The 15,842-nt window shown below is 34.5% G+C and overlaps 2 protein-coding genes across 3 annotated transcripts in view; one reads left to right on the top strand and one right to left on the bottom strand.

The window, feature by feature from the left end:
* Positions 1-771: 771 nt before the first annotated feature.
* LOC138336777 (serine/threonine-protein phosphatase 4 regulatory subunit 2-A-like) lies at positions 772-7,478 on the top strand. Its single transcript, XM_069286341.1, is given in 8 exon segments — positions 772-825; positions 827-920; positions 1,020-1,101; positions 2,996-3,166; positions 3,688-3,781; positions 4,187-4,224; positions 4,466-4,935; positions 5,110-7,478. Coding segments are annotated over 8 exon segments (1,596 nt in total). The 5' UTR covers positions 772-786; the 3' UTR covers positions 5,718-7,478.
* A 527-nt stretch (positions 7,479-8,005) lies between these two features.
* LOC138304778 (E3 ubiquitin-protein ligase RNF123-like) overlaps positions 8,006-15,842 on the bottom strand; it is a 31,436-nt gene continuing 23,599 nt past the window's right edge. For both annotated transcript variants that reach the window (XM_069245050.1, XM_069245051.1), the window contains 7 exons: positions 15,632-15,820; positions 15,096-15,171; positions 14,569-14,653; positions 13,563-13,708; positions 11,536-11,627; positions 10,559-10,644; positions 8,006-10,236 (listed from right to left, as the gene is read on the bottom strand). In XM_069245050.1, the coding sequence (XP_069101151.1) occupies positions 10,113-10,236; positions 10,559-10,644; positions 11,536-11,627; positions 13,563-13,708; positions 14,569-14,653; positions 15,096-15,171; positions 15,632-15,820 (798 nt within the window). In that variant the 3' untranslated portion in view covers positions 8,006-10,112. The remainder of the gene's footprint in view (positions 10,237-10,558; positions 10,645-11,535; positions 11,628-13,562; positions 13,709-14,568; positions 14,654-15,095; positions 15,172-15,631; positions 15,821-15,842) is intronic.

Raw genomic sequence — 15,842 nt, 5'->3', positions numbered from 1 at the left:
CAATTAAACATATACCATATTGAATTTTCACACGCGTTTTCTTCTCAAAATTTGACATAAACAAAGTGTAAACAATGTATGTTACGTGTCTTTTACAAATGTGTACTTTTGTTTGCACACCTGTATTTTGTAAACATTACCTGAGATATGATCAATGGTCTATTTCCCTTTGAAACCAACAAATACGAATAGTTATAAAAAGTGATACAGCAAACGCAACTCTGTCGAAAGTGTTATAGTATCCGCTGTATCAGACAGCCTGACATATACATTACCTTGGTACAGGTGAAAATTACAGGTGGGTTGGTCCAATTATAACAGTCACTCCTAGGTTTATCTTCGTACATCTGTTAGTTTTGGCAACAGTTTTATGAGATATAGTGTAATCCAAAATCACGGCAACCCTCTAATTATTTCTGGATCGTGAATAAATTTTAAACGAGCAACTCACCTTTTTTTTACCTAAGAACGACCATGCAGAGCTGTCACTAAAGTTTCCGTTTCCTTCGTTCTACATGATTTACCGCGCCATATTTACATATCGAGATTTGCAGGTGGTGACGAGACTTCACCGATAGCAGGGCGGTTTTAATCGTCTAATAAACAAGGGGGTAGGAGGATGCAACACCGTATGATATACTTTCCAATTAAAAATATCTACAGATTTTCAAGTATTATCGAAAAAGAGGTATAATTATGGTCATAGCATGTGTAGTATATTTTATCTAAAAATATACATACACTTGTATTAAAAATTAAATTTCAAGTTATTACCCCTATTCGATAATGGGCAAATATAATTTGGATGAGTTTTTCTCGCATATTTGACGTCACTTCCGCGCCGCCATCATCGACCTCCATGGTTTGCGCAGAGGAAATAAACATGGAAAACCAAGAGGATGTATTGGACGCCCTGTGCTGTAAGTTGTGTGTGATGTCTATGTCTAAATTTATATTAGAGTTTTATCTTTTGTTTCTTGGTGAAATAAATTGATATATGTTGACATTTTCCTTGTCAGGCTACGAGAAGAAACCGACCCCCGACATACCACCGGTCCTGGATCAGTATCTTCGACGGGTGGCGAAAACAGGAGAAACCCTGTGAGTACATTCAAACACGAATCTCATCAGCTTGTTATTTTCAAATTGGGGAAGTGTTTGATGGTTATATTAAAAAAGTTTTTATATCAAATTTAGATATGTTCGACAAGTGAATATTTGTCATGTATTGCTCTCCATATGAGAACAAAGGGGCGCCGAAGTAAACAGTGTCAGTGTGAAGTGTGACGATGATAGTGTTTTGATAAACAACGTGGTTGTTACTGAAATCGTCTTAGCGATTGACAAGGCGTTATAAATATCGTATTCAACAACAGATATACGCTTTACTGCCATAATTCCATTTTATGTTCTCGTCTGTCTAAATATGAAATAAAATAACGTAAAAAGTATACTAGCACGTTTTTGCGCTTTTGGATATTTGCCAATTTCAGTTTGTTTTGATGAAATGGCTCTTTACCAATCTATATGTGGTTTTTTTTTTAATGAAATAGCTGTTTAGTATGAGATTTCGCTTTAGTTTGTTTCCTTATATTTTTTTTAGTAAATATTATTTATGACATTAACTCTATGCGTAAACAATTTCTTTAGTTAGGTCAAGTCATTCCAGTAAACATGTTGAAAGTTTTGTAATACTAAATCAGGATGATTGTTTATAGCATATATTGCCTCTTGATTCTGCAACGTGATAACCAACAGATCCGCCATTTAGAACATCACGCTCTGTCACAGGGCCGTGGAAAAACTTTGAAATGTACTTATCTGTCGGACAAGTCCTCGAAAATCTACTTTTTCGAATGTCATTTTCACTTGTCCACAATATTTTCCAGATCATTAAACCTATGTGGCATTGTATAGTGTTGTTATGACTATATTCAGTTGATTGCCACCTATAATTATGGATATTAACCAAGACATACAGAGTATAATATAATTAAGGTCCAGGTCATAATCAGAGTGCTGTTAACATTCACTTGTGTGATGTTAACTTACCCGATGGCCAAATCCAAGCAGATTAGTACATTTCCCAAGCCTGTTGACAGCAATCTGTAATTAACACCTTGATATATAATATACTGTAATTACAAAACATTTGATAGACCAGCAATACCATGCCCCTTTTCATCTCCTTCAAGATGTGTTTATAGTAAATTATAGACTCCATCAGTTGGTTCATACATTTGTTCATCCAAGTGCTTTTTGCTTGGCCCAATTGAGTTTGAAAAAAACATGTTTCTGTTAATTCTACCAACCTATTATAAAATCTAACAAATTATTTGATTTAGTTGCTAAGTCAGCATTTTTACACCAAAAGATTTCCATAATATGATTTTCCCTATTTTAAGAAAGTAGAAGAATGAAAAGTACAGGCAGCAAGCTGGATTCCTGGGTTAAGACAACCTCGCAGTCCAACAAATAAAGGCAACACAGGCTGCCAAGCTTCTGTTGTCAACCCCTGCTATAGAAAATGGTGCCTACCCAAAACTTTTAATCAGTTTGTTGTGTACAAAATCAGAAATATATGTACAGATTCAGTCTATATATAATAGGAACCAGGAATAAATAGGAATTAAATTTATGGTCTAGATCAGGTTAGATATATGCACAAGTCTTGATTTCATGTCAAGAGAAGAAAAAAAGGGGATGGTTTTACTAGAGATATATTTTATTTGTTAAAAACTATTTTGCTTCATCCCAACTGCATTAGAATTGCAAAAAAAAAAAAGAAGAGAAAATTGAAAATTAAAATTTATTAGTTTAAGAAATTCATTAGTTTAAAAAATTGGAAATGCTGAAAAAAGTATTGTGTCTATTATGACTATACATAATAAATAATGTACTATACACGTTTAATTTTCTTTCTAAATATAGCTTTATTTCCTTCTGTCACCAAAAAAGGCTGTATAATTAACCAAGACGTGTTCTATAATTACAGCTTCCCATGGCAACAGCTAAAAATCCTCTTCATCCACAAATTGGATTCTGTCATCACACAGTTTAACCAGGATTTCCCAGCTGACCATCTACAGAACTGCCCCAATGTGGAAAACGTCAAGTTTGAAGAAATGAAAAAGAGGGTGGTGTGTTCCTTAGAAGAGTTCCAAGGGTAAGTCAAAACCTATTTATGGACAGAGTTATATCTATTACCTCTCGTCAAGGTCTTTAAACATGTCTTAGGCATCATATAGGTGATAAATCAATAACTACGTTATGTTATGTGCAATACACGAATTTAAATCTAGATTATTGATTTAATCATATAGCCATTAAAGTATTAAAGTATTTTAAGCTATTTATTATGTTGAATGGTGTTATTTCTATATGAAGGTTCTTTGTTTCACATCAAATAAATGTTTCTATTTGTTAATTTACAGTTTATACCTAATCGTTGCCTTCAGTTGACTGTTTCTATTGTCATAACTGTCAAATATTTCAAAGGTTGTCAGTTGAGCTATCTGCCAGCACTGTCGATAACATCACTCACGCTGTGACCGAGTTATCCAGACTAGCAACAGCCTGCTGATGTAGTGATCAACTAAATTTGCTAAAGGTATTATTGTATCTGCGGTTAAAGTATTTAACAATAAACATACTAGAAAACATCTGATAAATGTGTTTGGCTTTCAGGGCACCTTTTACCATTCAGAGACTATGTGAACTAGTCACAGAGCCAAAGAAGCATTACAAGAGGACAGACAAGTTCTTGCGAGGAATAGAAAAGGTATCATGTTGTGTTTTATTAAGGGTGTTTGGCCTAAACTTTATCACACAAATCACTTACCATGACATTACCTATAGTTTTGGCATCAGTGCTAGTCACTCTTTCATCCATATTATATATTCAACTATATATATATATAGCTACCAATAGATAACCCACATACCATTATTAGGTATTGATTTTGCTAATGTTGTCAATGTAAGATTTAAACTTTAATATTGAGTTTAGACTTAAAGGTTTAAATAGATCCCTGGTAGAATCATAGTCTGTGATCAGAAAACATCTATGTTAGTTGAAATGTACTTAAGTTGGGAACATTGAAAAATTGAAAATTGTACAGAAACTGCTGTCAAGCTTTTTGTCTTAATTTTACACGAGTCTTGATGTAAATACTTCCTGCTTCAGAATGTGCTGGTTGTGAGTACAGTGGATCCATTTGGAAGGTAAGATTATCTCTAATATGAAAGGTCAATCACTCATTGAAATATCTTTTCTCTGAATGGAAGATTATCCTCCTTATTGACAGTCTAAAATGATAAAAAAAAATTGTATCATTATTTTAATTTTCGCCAGCAAAATACTCATTTTGTGGTAATGAAAAAAATATGTATCAAGATTTTAAAATTTGCCACCAAAATATTTATTTAAACACTGGATTATTCAAATACAAATGTACTTTTACAGGAAGATAGTGTCTGATTCCAGACCCATGATGAATGGACTTGATATGAATGGTTATAATGGAAATCGTCCTGAAAACAAGCCTCATTTTTCAACGTTTCCCACACCGTCATCGCAACAGACCACCTGGCCATCAGACCGAGTTTTTAGTCCAGAACTCGGTAAGGAGTTGTCAAACCCTCTGTATGACAGTGACTCGTCCCCCTCACCAAATTTTCCTGCCAGTGATGGAGAAAAGATCCAACCTACCCTGGCCCAAACTGAACAACAAGCTGTGCCCGAAATCAAAAACCAGGAAAATGTGGCACCTACAGGAAGTGTGGCACCTACAGACTCTGGTAATGTCTCTTTGTCTAGTGAGGCAACTCTCACCACAGGTCCTACCGACAGTAACACAGGTACCACCGCCACTAAAAGTGAAGTGTCCGACACTGTGGTCACGCCTCTGCAGTCCAGTACGGAGCCAGAAAAAGGTAAAAATACAATTATGACAAAATCTAATATGTGATGTAGTAGTAGTTTTGTTATTAGTGGTATAATTAGCAAATTTTGTATTCTATAGATTTATAGAATTCATTTCAAATTTGACAAGTTGCTGTGGTCCCATTCACTATCTAATAATGGCAACATCAAAATTTTCTTTGCAGATGTACAACCGAGCTCAGATGCTGAACAAAGTACTAAAAATGTGGAGGTAGATACAGCCCCTGAAAGTGAGAGTTCTAAACCAACTGAGCCACAAGGTCAGGAGGAGGAGGAAGGGGAGGATTTATCTGTCAGTAGTGATGCACAGGATAGTGACCAAATCTCATCGTCGTCATCGCTGTCCTCATCATCATCACCAGAACCTGTCAAGGAACTAGAGGAAAGTGCTTCAAAAGAGTCGGAAATAAGTGTGACTACAAATGATGACCGTGTATCCGAGGACTCGGAGTCATCATCATCATTATCTGTTTCACAGGATGTCACTGACACAGCAGATAGTTCTGTGGAATCCTCCTCCTCCGACTGTCCCCATCCTACCCCTTCAGAAGAGACCACTCCATCATCTACGGTACAATCAGACTCCACTACAGACAGCATGGAAACTGAGTCTTCAGTTCCTACTAGTGATAGTGTAGCGGACAACACAGGCAAAGTGGAGAGTACAACAAACAATGAAACAGACACCAGTTGTGTGGAGGAAATGAAAGTAGAAACTCAAAGTAGTTCTGATGTATGTGAATCTGTCGCTACGCCCATGGAACAGGATTAGCTGCGGAGTGAATGTTGTGCATAGTTGTTGGAATCATTATATGGCATCTAAATTCTTCGCTCAGGACTCCTGTGAAAAAAAAGATCATCCATTCATAGTCCACTGTGAATCATTTATTTTACAAAAAAACTAAGTTTTAATATCTGTGTATGTGAGTTGTTGGTACAGAACCACCAGTGTTACAATATGAATTGTTACTACAGTTCTATGTGAAACCTATTTATTGTGATACAAACATTGTACATGCTCGTTATCTTAGACATTGTCACAATTATAGAACATAATGAAAAGTGTTCGGCAATCTATCATTGCAATTTCTGATTTTAATTTACTTAAGCTTTATTGATGTATTTTATTAGTGTTTCCTTCAGCTAGTTGCATTGACATATTGTGGTGTCTATATATTGGTGACTTTAACCACATATTTTATCAATGCAGGATATTAAATTCACCTTTGAAGATACAGTAATGAAGTAACTATACTTGCTGATGCTACATGAACATTCTGTCTCCAAAATATTATTACAACCAGAACCTTTTTCATTTGTGTTAAAAGATTTCAATGCTGAGGTTAAAAGCCTAATATGAAACGTCGTGCATTTAATAAAAACAAATTACATCTCAGAAGTAAACGCATATACCATTTAGTTTAACATCAATTCATCAATTTTCAATTCAGACATTGAGAAAGAAATTTTGTCAGTTTGTTCTAGTACGGCAGCTAAAAGTATTACATATCGATTAACATCTCATTATTTGTGTGAAATCATACATCATTGACCCAGGAAAGCTTTTAATTGAGAAAACTACTCAACCTCTGCTTTTTAGTCTTCAAAGACAGCACATGTGCACATGTACAAGATACATAAATAGAAACTGTAAAATGGAATCTAGTAGTGACATGGTCATATTGGTGTTCGGATGTTGATCTTCGTTGTATCTATAAGTTATATTTTCTGTAAATAAGATGAAATTGTAAAAACAATTACTTCAATCAACTGAAATGTGATCATCATCGCTGAGTGAACACTGGTGGTTTGTGAATGACAGTTGCAAGCATGAGCGGAATGAGAAGCGAGTATGTAATACTGTATGTGCAAGAAATACTTGGTAGTGACTGCGTAGAAGGTATATCCTATACATGTGCTGGTGTATGGTCTATGATTCAGGAAATTAGGATCATACATTATATTGTAAATCAACTTATTTTTGCATGCAAAGTTATTTCACATATTTCTTTGCAGATTATCAAAAATCACAAAAACGAACATTATTGGCACAGAAAATGTTCCAAGAAGGGTGTTAGGCATAAATTTGAGAAAATAATTTTCTGCAAACATAAGCTGGTTTACACTATAACAATGCATGCATCTGTGTAGTATTGCTGACTTTTAGATAAATGTGTATATTAATTTGTTTTTGCAATTTGAATTGGTATAAATTATAAACCAAAATTTCGAAGAAAAACACTTCTAAACAATTCTCATTATTATTTAAATAACAATTTGATATGTTTATGAAACAATCCAGATTTTGGTTGTGAACAAGCAGTCTAGAAATATGATATAGCAATTTTGATGATGGTTATATAATTAATATAAGCAGGTGTCATTTGTTTATTTTTGGAATGATTGAGACGGATGTGACTGGTGTGTGGGTAGCACCAGTATTGACACTATCATAGAGTTTGACTGATGCATGAATGTGTATGGAGCGATACAAAATCTCTATTGAGAAAACAAAATAAAATGTGACAATAAATTTTCAGCTTTGTTGTCATTACCGATACTTAAAATTTACTCGCAAACTTCCATATAGAAATTCAGTACAAAATAGTTATAACGAACCTCTGGGGACCAATGAAATCACTTTGAGTTCATAGTTTGTTATTCATTGATTTTAAAGATAATATTATAGAAACCTTGATGGGGAATGAATATGTCATAATCACCAATTCCATGTAAGTGTGTTCGTTATAAACATGCATTACTGTACAAGTTTAAGGTAACAGGTGGAACATTATCTTTGACAAAAATTTGTTGGTCTGCTTACCTTATCCCAGGTTTCCTTTCATGAAGGTCAGAGTCAATTTACTTGTGTGTACCACCGTTCAATTTTCACATTTAGTAAGTCTTCAAAATTGTAAATGGGGCCAAACATGACAAGTCACTTGCTCTTCTGGTGGGAGAGTCGGTGATCCCGATATATAACAAGGATATATATACTGAGTATTGCTGAAAGTCAGCAATACATATCCCAAGTTTGAAATACAAACAAAAGCCATTCAGTATGTTTTACAGTCAATTTATTATACACAATACATAATATGGTTGTTAAGCCAGCAGGCTGTATTACCAACATTCCATCAATCTTCATCAGCAGGCTATGTGAAATCTAACAGAAAACTAATAACAAAAAAATATCACAGTTGGTTACCCATCAACGACAGCAACAACATGAGGACATCTAAAGGGGTTGTACTGGGATATGCGAGGTCTTGGTTACCCATCAACGACAGCAACAACATGAGGACAGCTAAAGGGGTTGTACTGGGATATGTGAGGTGTTTATCATTTATCATAATATCAAACAAATACAAATAATAAACAAGCACTTCGGTAATGGTACTGGGGAACAAGTAAAGCCTTTAGGGTTACAGTACTCCTGTATAGTTGGTATTGGACTCGACTTTGCTTGCCGAGGGTATTCAGTAGTTTACCATACTGAGAGGGTATCGTACGGAATCCATTGGCTAGGGAAGTTGCTAAGGACTGATTTTAACAATATAAAGAAATGATCAATCCAGTTTAACTCATTCCACTTAGATCCTACTTGATGTTACATTTACAATTGCCATTGAACTTCTAATTGTTGAATATCTGCGGTATTTCACTGAAATGGGGCCAATATTTGCTGAGTGGTTAAGATGTCCCGACATAAATAGGTAAACAGGGAAAATTGGTGGGGGTCTAATTTGTTCTTATTTGTAGACAATCTCCCTAATTTTGAAAATTTGTAAAATTAAGTGGGGTGTTTTATTTGCGGTGAATTATGGCACTTCTAGTACTGTTCCTCTGGGTCTCCAGTTCAAACCTATCTGGTTAAGTAGCCAGATTATGATTGTTAATAGGATGTTAAACTAAATAAACCCATACCAAACCTCTATATTATTGGTGTTTAGGTGATTGTCCATAACTTATAGAATGGATACAATATATGTTTCTGAGAAATATGTTTTATAGGCATGGTCATAATCTTAGAAATTTTTATTTTTAAATAATTTTAAAAACTTAACACTAATTACTGGTTACACGAATTTATGTATATAAAGTACTAGCTGAAGCAAAGTTTTCGACAATTTCAGTTCCGATTTCTATTCCAATTAATTTCAGTTCTAAAAAAAAACATGAAAAATGCTAATTATTAAAATTACTGAAAGTTTAGCAATTATACTTACTTTTGTATACTGTTACAAACCAAATGTTAAAAATTCCAAAATATAAATACATAGCTGGGAAAGTTTTACTTCTCAATTTGAACCCACCTTAAAACAATGTTAAGTCGTACACAAGCTGATGTATCTTGGATTTTGAAAAAAAAAATAATGAAGAAAAATTCATTCTATTCAAAAACCTAAATTTGGGATTAGGTACTGGTACAGGTAAAACCGAAGATCTATTATGATTGTTCAAATTTATGACCAGGAAATACTGCAAAGCTTAAGCCAAATACACTGACTAGCTACATGAGCCCCATGCCCAAATGATGTAAAGATCACAGGTCGGTCACCACCAGCCTAACTCTGGTCCTCACTAGCCTACATTTTAACCAAAGCCTTGATGTAAATGATGGACAGGTCCTGGTTAGTCCATTTATACACATTCCAGACAGAGAAAGGTCTGCACATCCTCTATACTATAGACTTGAGGACTGGTGTAAGTTAAGACTGACATACAGTCAATATGAAGAAATCATTGACTTGATTGTGATGTTCAAAATCTTTCCTCTGAGGATATGTAACACATTCACTGACAATCAACTCCATTACCGCATTACCTACTATCCCAGCAGTATACGTCGACCCCTAAACCATAAACTCTTCGAGTCGTTATCTCATATCACTCTTCATCACTCTCGTCTCCACATCACAAACTTTTGGAGTGGTCAGTTACTTGGAACAAGTCTTAGCTTCTGATCATTTGCTCTATATCACAAATCTTTCAAGTGGTCAGTCAATTGAACTTTCTCATTGACCATCAGCTACTTGTCACGAACATTCAATGGGAACAGTCCATGTTTTGCCTACACATTGCCCATCAACTCCTTGTCATGGATGAGGACAGTTTTGCCTCCTTATTCCTTGACCACCGACTACCTAGTAAGTGTCCAGACTGGTCAGTGACTACTACCAGATGTGTTCTGTATGATAACTTTCCCGTCAAGGTCACAAACTTCTGTGATGACCACCTTACAGAAGAAGCATTCCTTTTTCCTCATCATCTGGTAACTGATACAGTTCCTGTCAAAGGGAGATAACACATCTATTTAAGTGTGTTAATCTATAGGCACTCTATTTTTGAAGATCACACAACTATGTAATGAATAGTCATTTTGAAAGTTCTGTATACAAATCAAGGTTAAGAATATCTGTAAAATTTGTATTCAAGTCAATATTCTATTTCATCTTCATCAAGAATAAATGTATCTGATCTATAAAAAAAATCAGTTCAAATCAATTCAAGTTAGAATATCCTGCAACTATATTACATTGAACTTCAACTATTCAATTCAATACATGTAATTATAAAGAAAAAAAAAAACCTTTAAAGTTGAAAACAAACCTGCACGATAGATGTCCACACGGAGAGAACTTTGCAGAGAGTGGGAAGGCATAGCAAATAGTACACAAGTCATCCTCCTTTATCACCTAAAATCATCATAAAATACGTACAGCTATAGTAGTTACCTGTAGATTGATATATAGTATCAAAACACTAAACCATCTTTAATTTTACCCATCATTTGGTTCTTTTAAATGCATATTTCATTATCATTTTCCTGTTATTCTAAGATAGCTGAGCAATATTCTCTCTCCCGGACAAAACTTTTCCTTTTTTAAAAATCAACTTTCTTCCTTTGTGGCAACTTAATTTGGTGATCTTCATTTCAAAACAAATTTGTGAAGATTAATGTTCAGGGATTTTAAAAATGAACGGGAATTCCTATCAATATAAACAGCGTTCAAAATTAATGCCTGTCTGTCTGCCCGTGACAGGCAACTTTATAGTAGGGCAGACAATATTTGCCATGCAACTGGTTTTTCAACCGACAACTTTTGGTCCAGTTCTGATAGAGTACTAAAGATATACAAAACAAAAATAGCAGTAGCATTGTAGAAAGGCTGAAGATCAAACTGTACAAAATAAATTTCCTTAATATTCTGGTTTTCAGTCAACTTTACTAAAACAGATGTGTGGATATTTTTGCAAGTAAAACTATTACTTTGCTAGTATATAAACTACCAGATGAATTGCAACTTTGTAAGGACCAGTAACTTTCAGTCAGGACCAGTAACTTTTAGGGTCAGTTGGTCCTTGGAAAATATTCTTAAGGGAGAACACTGAATATAAATGATGATGATTCTAATTTACAAGATAAACTTTCACAAATTTACTTGGATTTTGAAATATGTTAAAGCAGATCGCACACGAAAGAAAATGGATTTACCGGAATAATATTTTCTAGAACTTTGCTAACACTGGCCATAATGAACTTCAATTATGATGTCAGTATTAACTACAGAGCAATGTAATTATACCTCTTCTTTACTGGAGATGTTAGCGTGGTGATGTTTGACGTGAGCCAGGAAATCTTTTACGGTCGTCATTTCTTCCTCACTGACCTCATCATCTGTAACAGATAATTCAGTGGTAGTTATTGATGAAAACACATATACAAGGTACATAAATTGTGTATAACATGTAGTATTTGTAATAAACAAACATCATAATCATTCAGTGAAACACAAATACAAGGTACATAAATTGTGTATAACATGTAGTATTTGTAATAAATAAACATCATAGTCATTCAGTACAGTACCACTTATAGATGGAAACACATATACAAGGTACATAAATTGTGTATAACATGTAGTATTTGTAATAAACAAACATCATAGTCATTCAGTACAGTACCATTTATAGATGGAAACACATATACAAGGTACATAAATTGTGTATAACATGTAGTATTTGTAATAAACAAACATCATAGTCATTCAGTACCACTTATAGATGGAAACACATATACAAGGTACATAAATTGTGTATAACATGTAGTATTTGTAATATAAATTGTGTATAACATGTAGTATTTGTAATAAACAAACATCATAGTCATTCAGTACCACTTATAGATGGAAACACATATACAAGGTACATAAATTGTGTATAACATGTAGTATTTGTAATAAACATACATCATAGTCATTCAGTACCACTTATAGATGAAAACACATATACAAGGTACATAAATTGTGTATAACATGTAGTATTTGTAATAAACAAACATCATAGTCATTCAGTACCACTTATAGATGGAAACACATATACAAGGTACATAAATTGTGTATAACATGTAGTATTTGTAATAAACAAACATCATAGTCATTCAGTACCACTTATAGATGGAAACACATATACAAGGTACATAAATTGTGTATAACATGTAGTATTTGTAATAAACATACATCATAGTCATTCAGTACCACTTATAGATGGAAACACATATACAAGGTACATAAATTGTGTATAACATGTAGTATTTGTAATAAACATACATCATAGTCATTTAGTACCACTTATAGATGGAAACACAAATACAAGGCACATGTATAGTGTATAACAAGAAATATTTGTGTGTATTTTCTTTCATGGATTGGAGTTTTGATATCATTTTATGGATAAAAAATATAGCCAATAGAGCAAAAGTGACAATACAATATAAAATTCATGTTATATTTTTCTTAAATTTATATCCTAAAAGGATGTGCTATGTTTGATGGTGGAGGAAAACCAGAGGACCCAGAGAAAAACCACCAACCAGCAGTCATTACCTGGCAACTGCTCTACATGGGATTTGACCTCGCGATCCAGAGATGGAGGGCTTGTGTTAACATGCCTGGACATTTTAATCACTTGGCCATAGAGGCCTGACAAGAAAATGTGCAAAGCTAGTTTTTTCTTTATGTATGGGCGAAAATAATCAAAAGTTGGGTCAAGCAAATGTCTGGACATTTTGACCACTTGGCCATAGAGGCCTGGCATGAAAATGTGCAAAGCTAGTTGTTTCTTTGTGTATCGGCAAAAATAATCAAAAGTTGGGTCAAGCAAATGTCTGGACATTTTGACCACTTGGCCATAGAGGCCTGGCATGAAAATGTGCAAAGCTAGTTTTTTCTTTGTGTATCGGCGAAAATAATCAAAAGTTGGGTCAAGCAAATGTCTGGACATTTTGACCACTTGGCCATAGAGGCCTGGCATGAAAATGTGCAAAGCTAGTTTTTTCTTTGTGTATCGGCGAAAATAATCAAAAGTTGGGTCAAGCAAATGTCTGGACATTTTGACCACTTGGCCATAGAGGCCTGGCATGAAAATGTGCAAAGCTAGTTTTTTCTTTGTGTATCGGCGAAAATAATCAAAAGTTGGGTCAAGCAAATGTCTGGACATTTTGACCACTTGGCCATAGAGGCCTGGCATGATAATGTGCAAAGCTAGTTTTTTCTTTATGTTTGGGCGAAAATAATAAAACGTTGGGTCATCAATCATTTTACCACATGCTTACATTTCTGAAGAGAGAAAAACTTGTGTTTCTCAGGTGCACATGGATTTTCAGTTGGAGGGGGCTGGTCAGTAGGGCCCAATAGAAACTCAAGGGCAGACATCTGGAAACCAGCATCCGACAGCAGACTCTTCGTGGCACGTGTCTTACTGTTAAACAAATACGCTATAACCATTATAGAGGGATGAAAACTTAGATACATACTTAAATACAGAAAATAACAGGGATAAAGTGACTACATATTTTATTTACATTCATGTGTAGTCAAATCCGCCTTAGTGACCAAATTCTGTATAAAGACCACCTGTTTAATAAGTCCACTTCTGTATAAAGGCCACCTGCTTATTAAGACCACTTCTGTATAAAGGCCACCTGCTTATTAAGACCACTTCTGCATAACGGCCACCTGCTTATTAAGACCACTTCTGTATAAAGGCCACCTGCTTATTAAGACCACTTCTGTATAAAGGCCACCTGCTTATTAAGACCACTTCTGTATAAAGGCCACCTGCTTATTAAGACCACTTCTGTATAAAGGCCACCTGCTTATTAAGACCACTTCTGTATAAAGGCCACCTGCTTATTAAGACCACTTCTGTATAAAGGCCACCTGCTTATTAAGACCACTTCTGCATAACGGCCACCTGCTTATTAAGACCACTTCTGTATAAAGGCCACCTGCTTATTAACACCACTTCTGTATAACGGCCACCTGCTTATTAAGACCATTTTCCAGATTGCCAGTTTCAACTATTTGCCCTGTGTATAAAGACCACCTGGTTATACAGACCATTTCTCCTAGATCCCTTTGGTGGTCTTTATAGACAGGTTTGACAGTACATGTACTTCATATATATATATATATTGTATAGACGAAGGTAACATTGATCAACATAGCTTTGACTGTACAGACTGATAATGAATAGAAGCAATTGATAACTAAAACATTTTAAGAATATGTTTATCAAAAAGTTTGACATATTATTATCTAGTTGCATAATGTACATACTTTTCCTTTCCTGACTTAAGTAATAACTGGTCCAGTATCCCTACTGTAGCTGCCAGTATGGGGAAATGGGACACACTCTCTAAGCCTGCAAAATAAAGCAAGTATAAAATTTCCTAGAATTCTACATCAAATTCTTGTTAATAGAGTTTGAATACAACATTCTGAAAACATTTACAGCGAACCCTTGATAATCTAGACACTCTGCCTATCAATCTCTGTCTAAACCAACAGAATTACAAATTTTCTGGACTGCCAAATTTTTGTAATTATGTCAATACATAATGCATTTGGACTGAGAGTTTTCCTGACTATCAGCATCCAGATTATAGGGAGTCCATTGTACTATAATTTGTAACATATTTTCAACACTTTTCACAGTAATTATTTTTGAGAAGAAAGGCATGTTTTCATCCATAAACATAACATACCAACAAATTGCCATAATAAGCATGCACATAATTACTGTCTTCATTTAAGTAAGCACATGTTTAGTGGTAGTAGTATATTAATCACCATTATGAACCTACCCTGAATGTACATGGATACCACGGTGTCAAACATGCCATCTCTGGTCGTTACACGATTTAATATTTGACACAGCACCTGTCAAAAGTGAATTCACAGTAGACTTAATCATATGTAATGTAAATTAATCTAAAATAGAAAGCAATTAAGTAGACAAATATATATTTTACTAAAGAATTTTGGTTGAACACCTAGATCATTCAATTGGCCTAATTATTGAGATAAAACTTCCATTAAGCACTCCAGTCCCAGACACTCCCCTTCCCCCTTTTCAAAGATTCAAGTTCATTTCATTTATCTTAAATAAAAAACTTCATTTATTAAATAAATGCATACTGAAAATATGAATACATGGTACACTATAAAGTTTCTTTATTTCATTTTTTTTTCTTTTTTTTTTTTTTGCAAATTGATTTTTGTCTTACTTTGTACAATAAATTGGTCGAAATCTGGTCCTATGAAGTACCTCTTAAATTCTTTTTTTTTTAAGTGCCCTGGGCAGTAATTGAGGTTAATATGATAACCATAGAACTCCTACCTGAAACACACGGCCTAAAAGTAGATCAGACGACGATTCTGTAGAGTCTAGGAAAATCTCCGGAGTTACATTGACTACCATCTCCAGCACCCGCAGTAAATAAACCGCTATCTCAAAACAGGTGGCACATATCTTCAGTTGTCGACTTTCTAGGATACGGAAGTCTGTCCGAGCCACTCGCTGTTGTATCTATTATATAGAGATGATGCAT

The sequence above is a fragment of the Argopecten irradians genome, chromosome 12 (assembly GCF_041381155.1).
Source record: "Argopecten irradians isolate NY chromosome 12, Ai_NY, whole genome shotgun sequence".
NCBI lineage: Eukaryota > Metazoa > Mollusca > Bivalvia > Pectinida > Pectinidae > Argopecten > Argopecten irradians.
The sequence above is the reverse complement of the archived record's forward strand: the minus strand, read 5'-3'. Positions and strand labels throughout refer to the sequence as shown.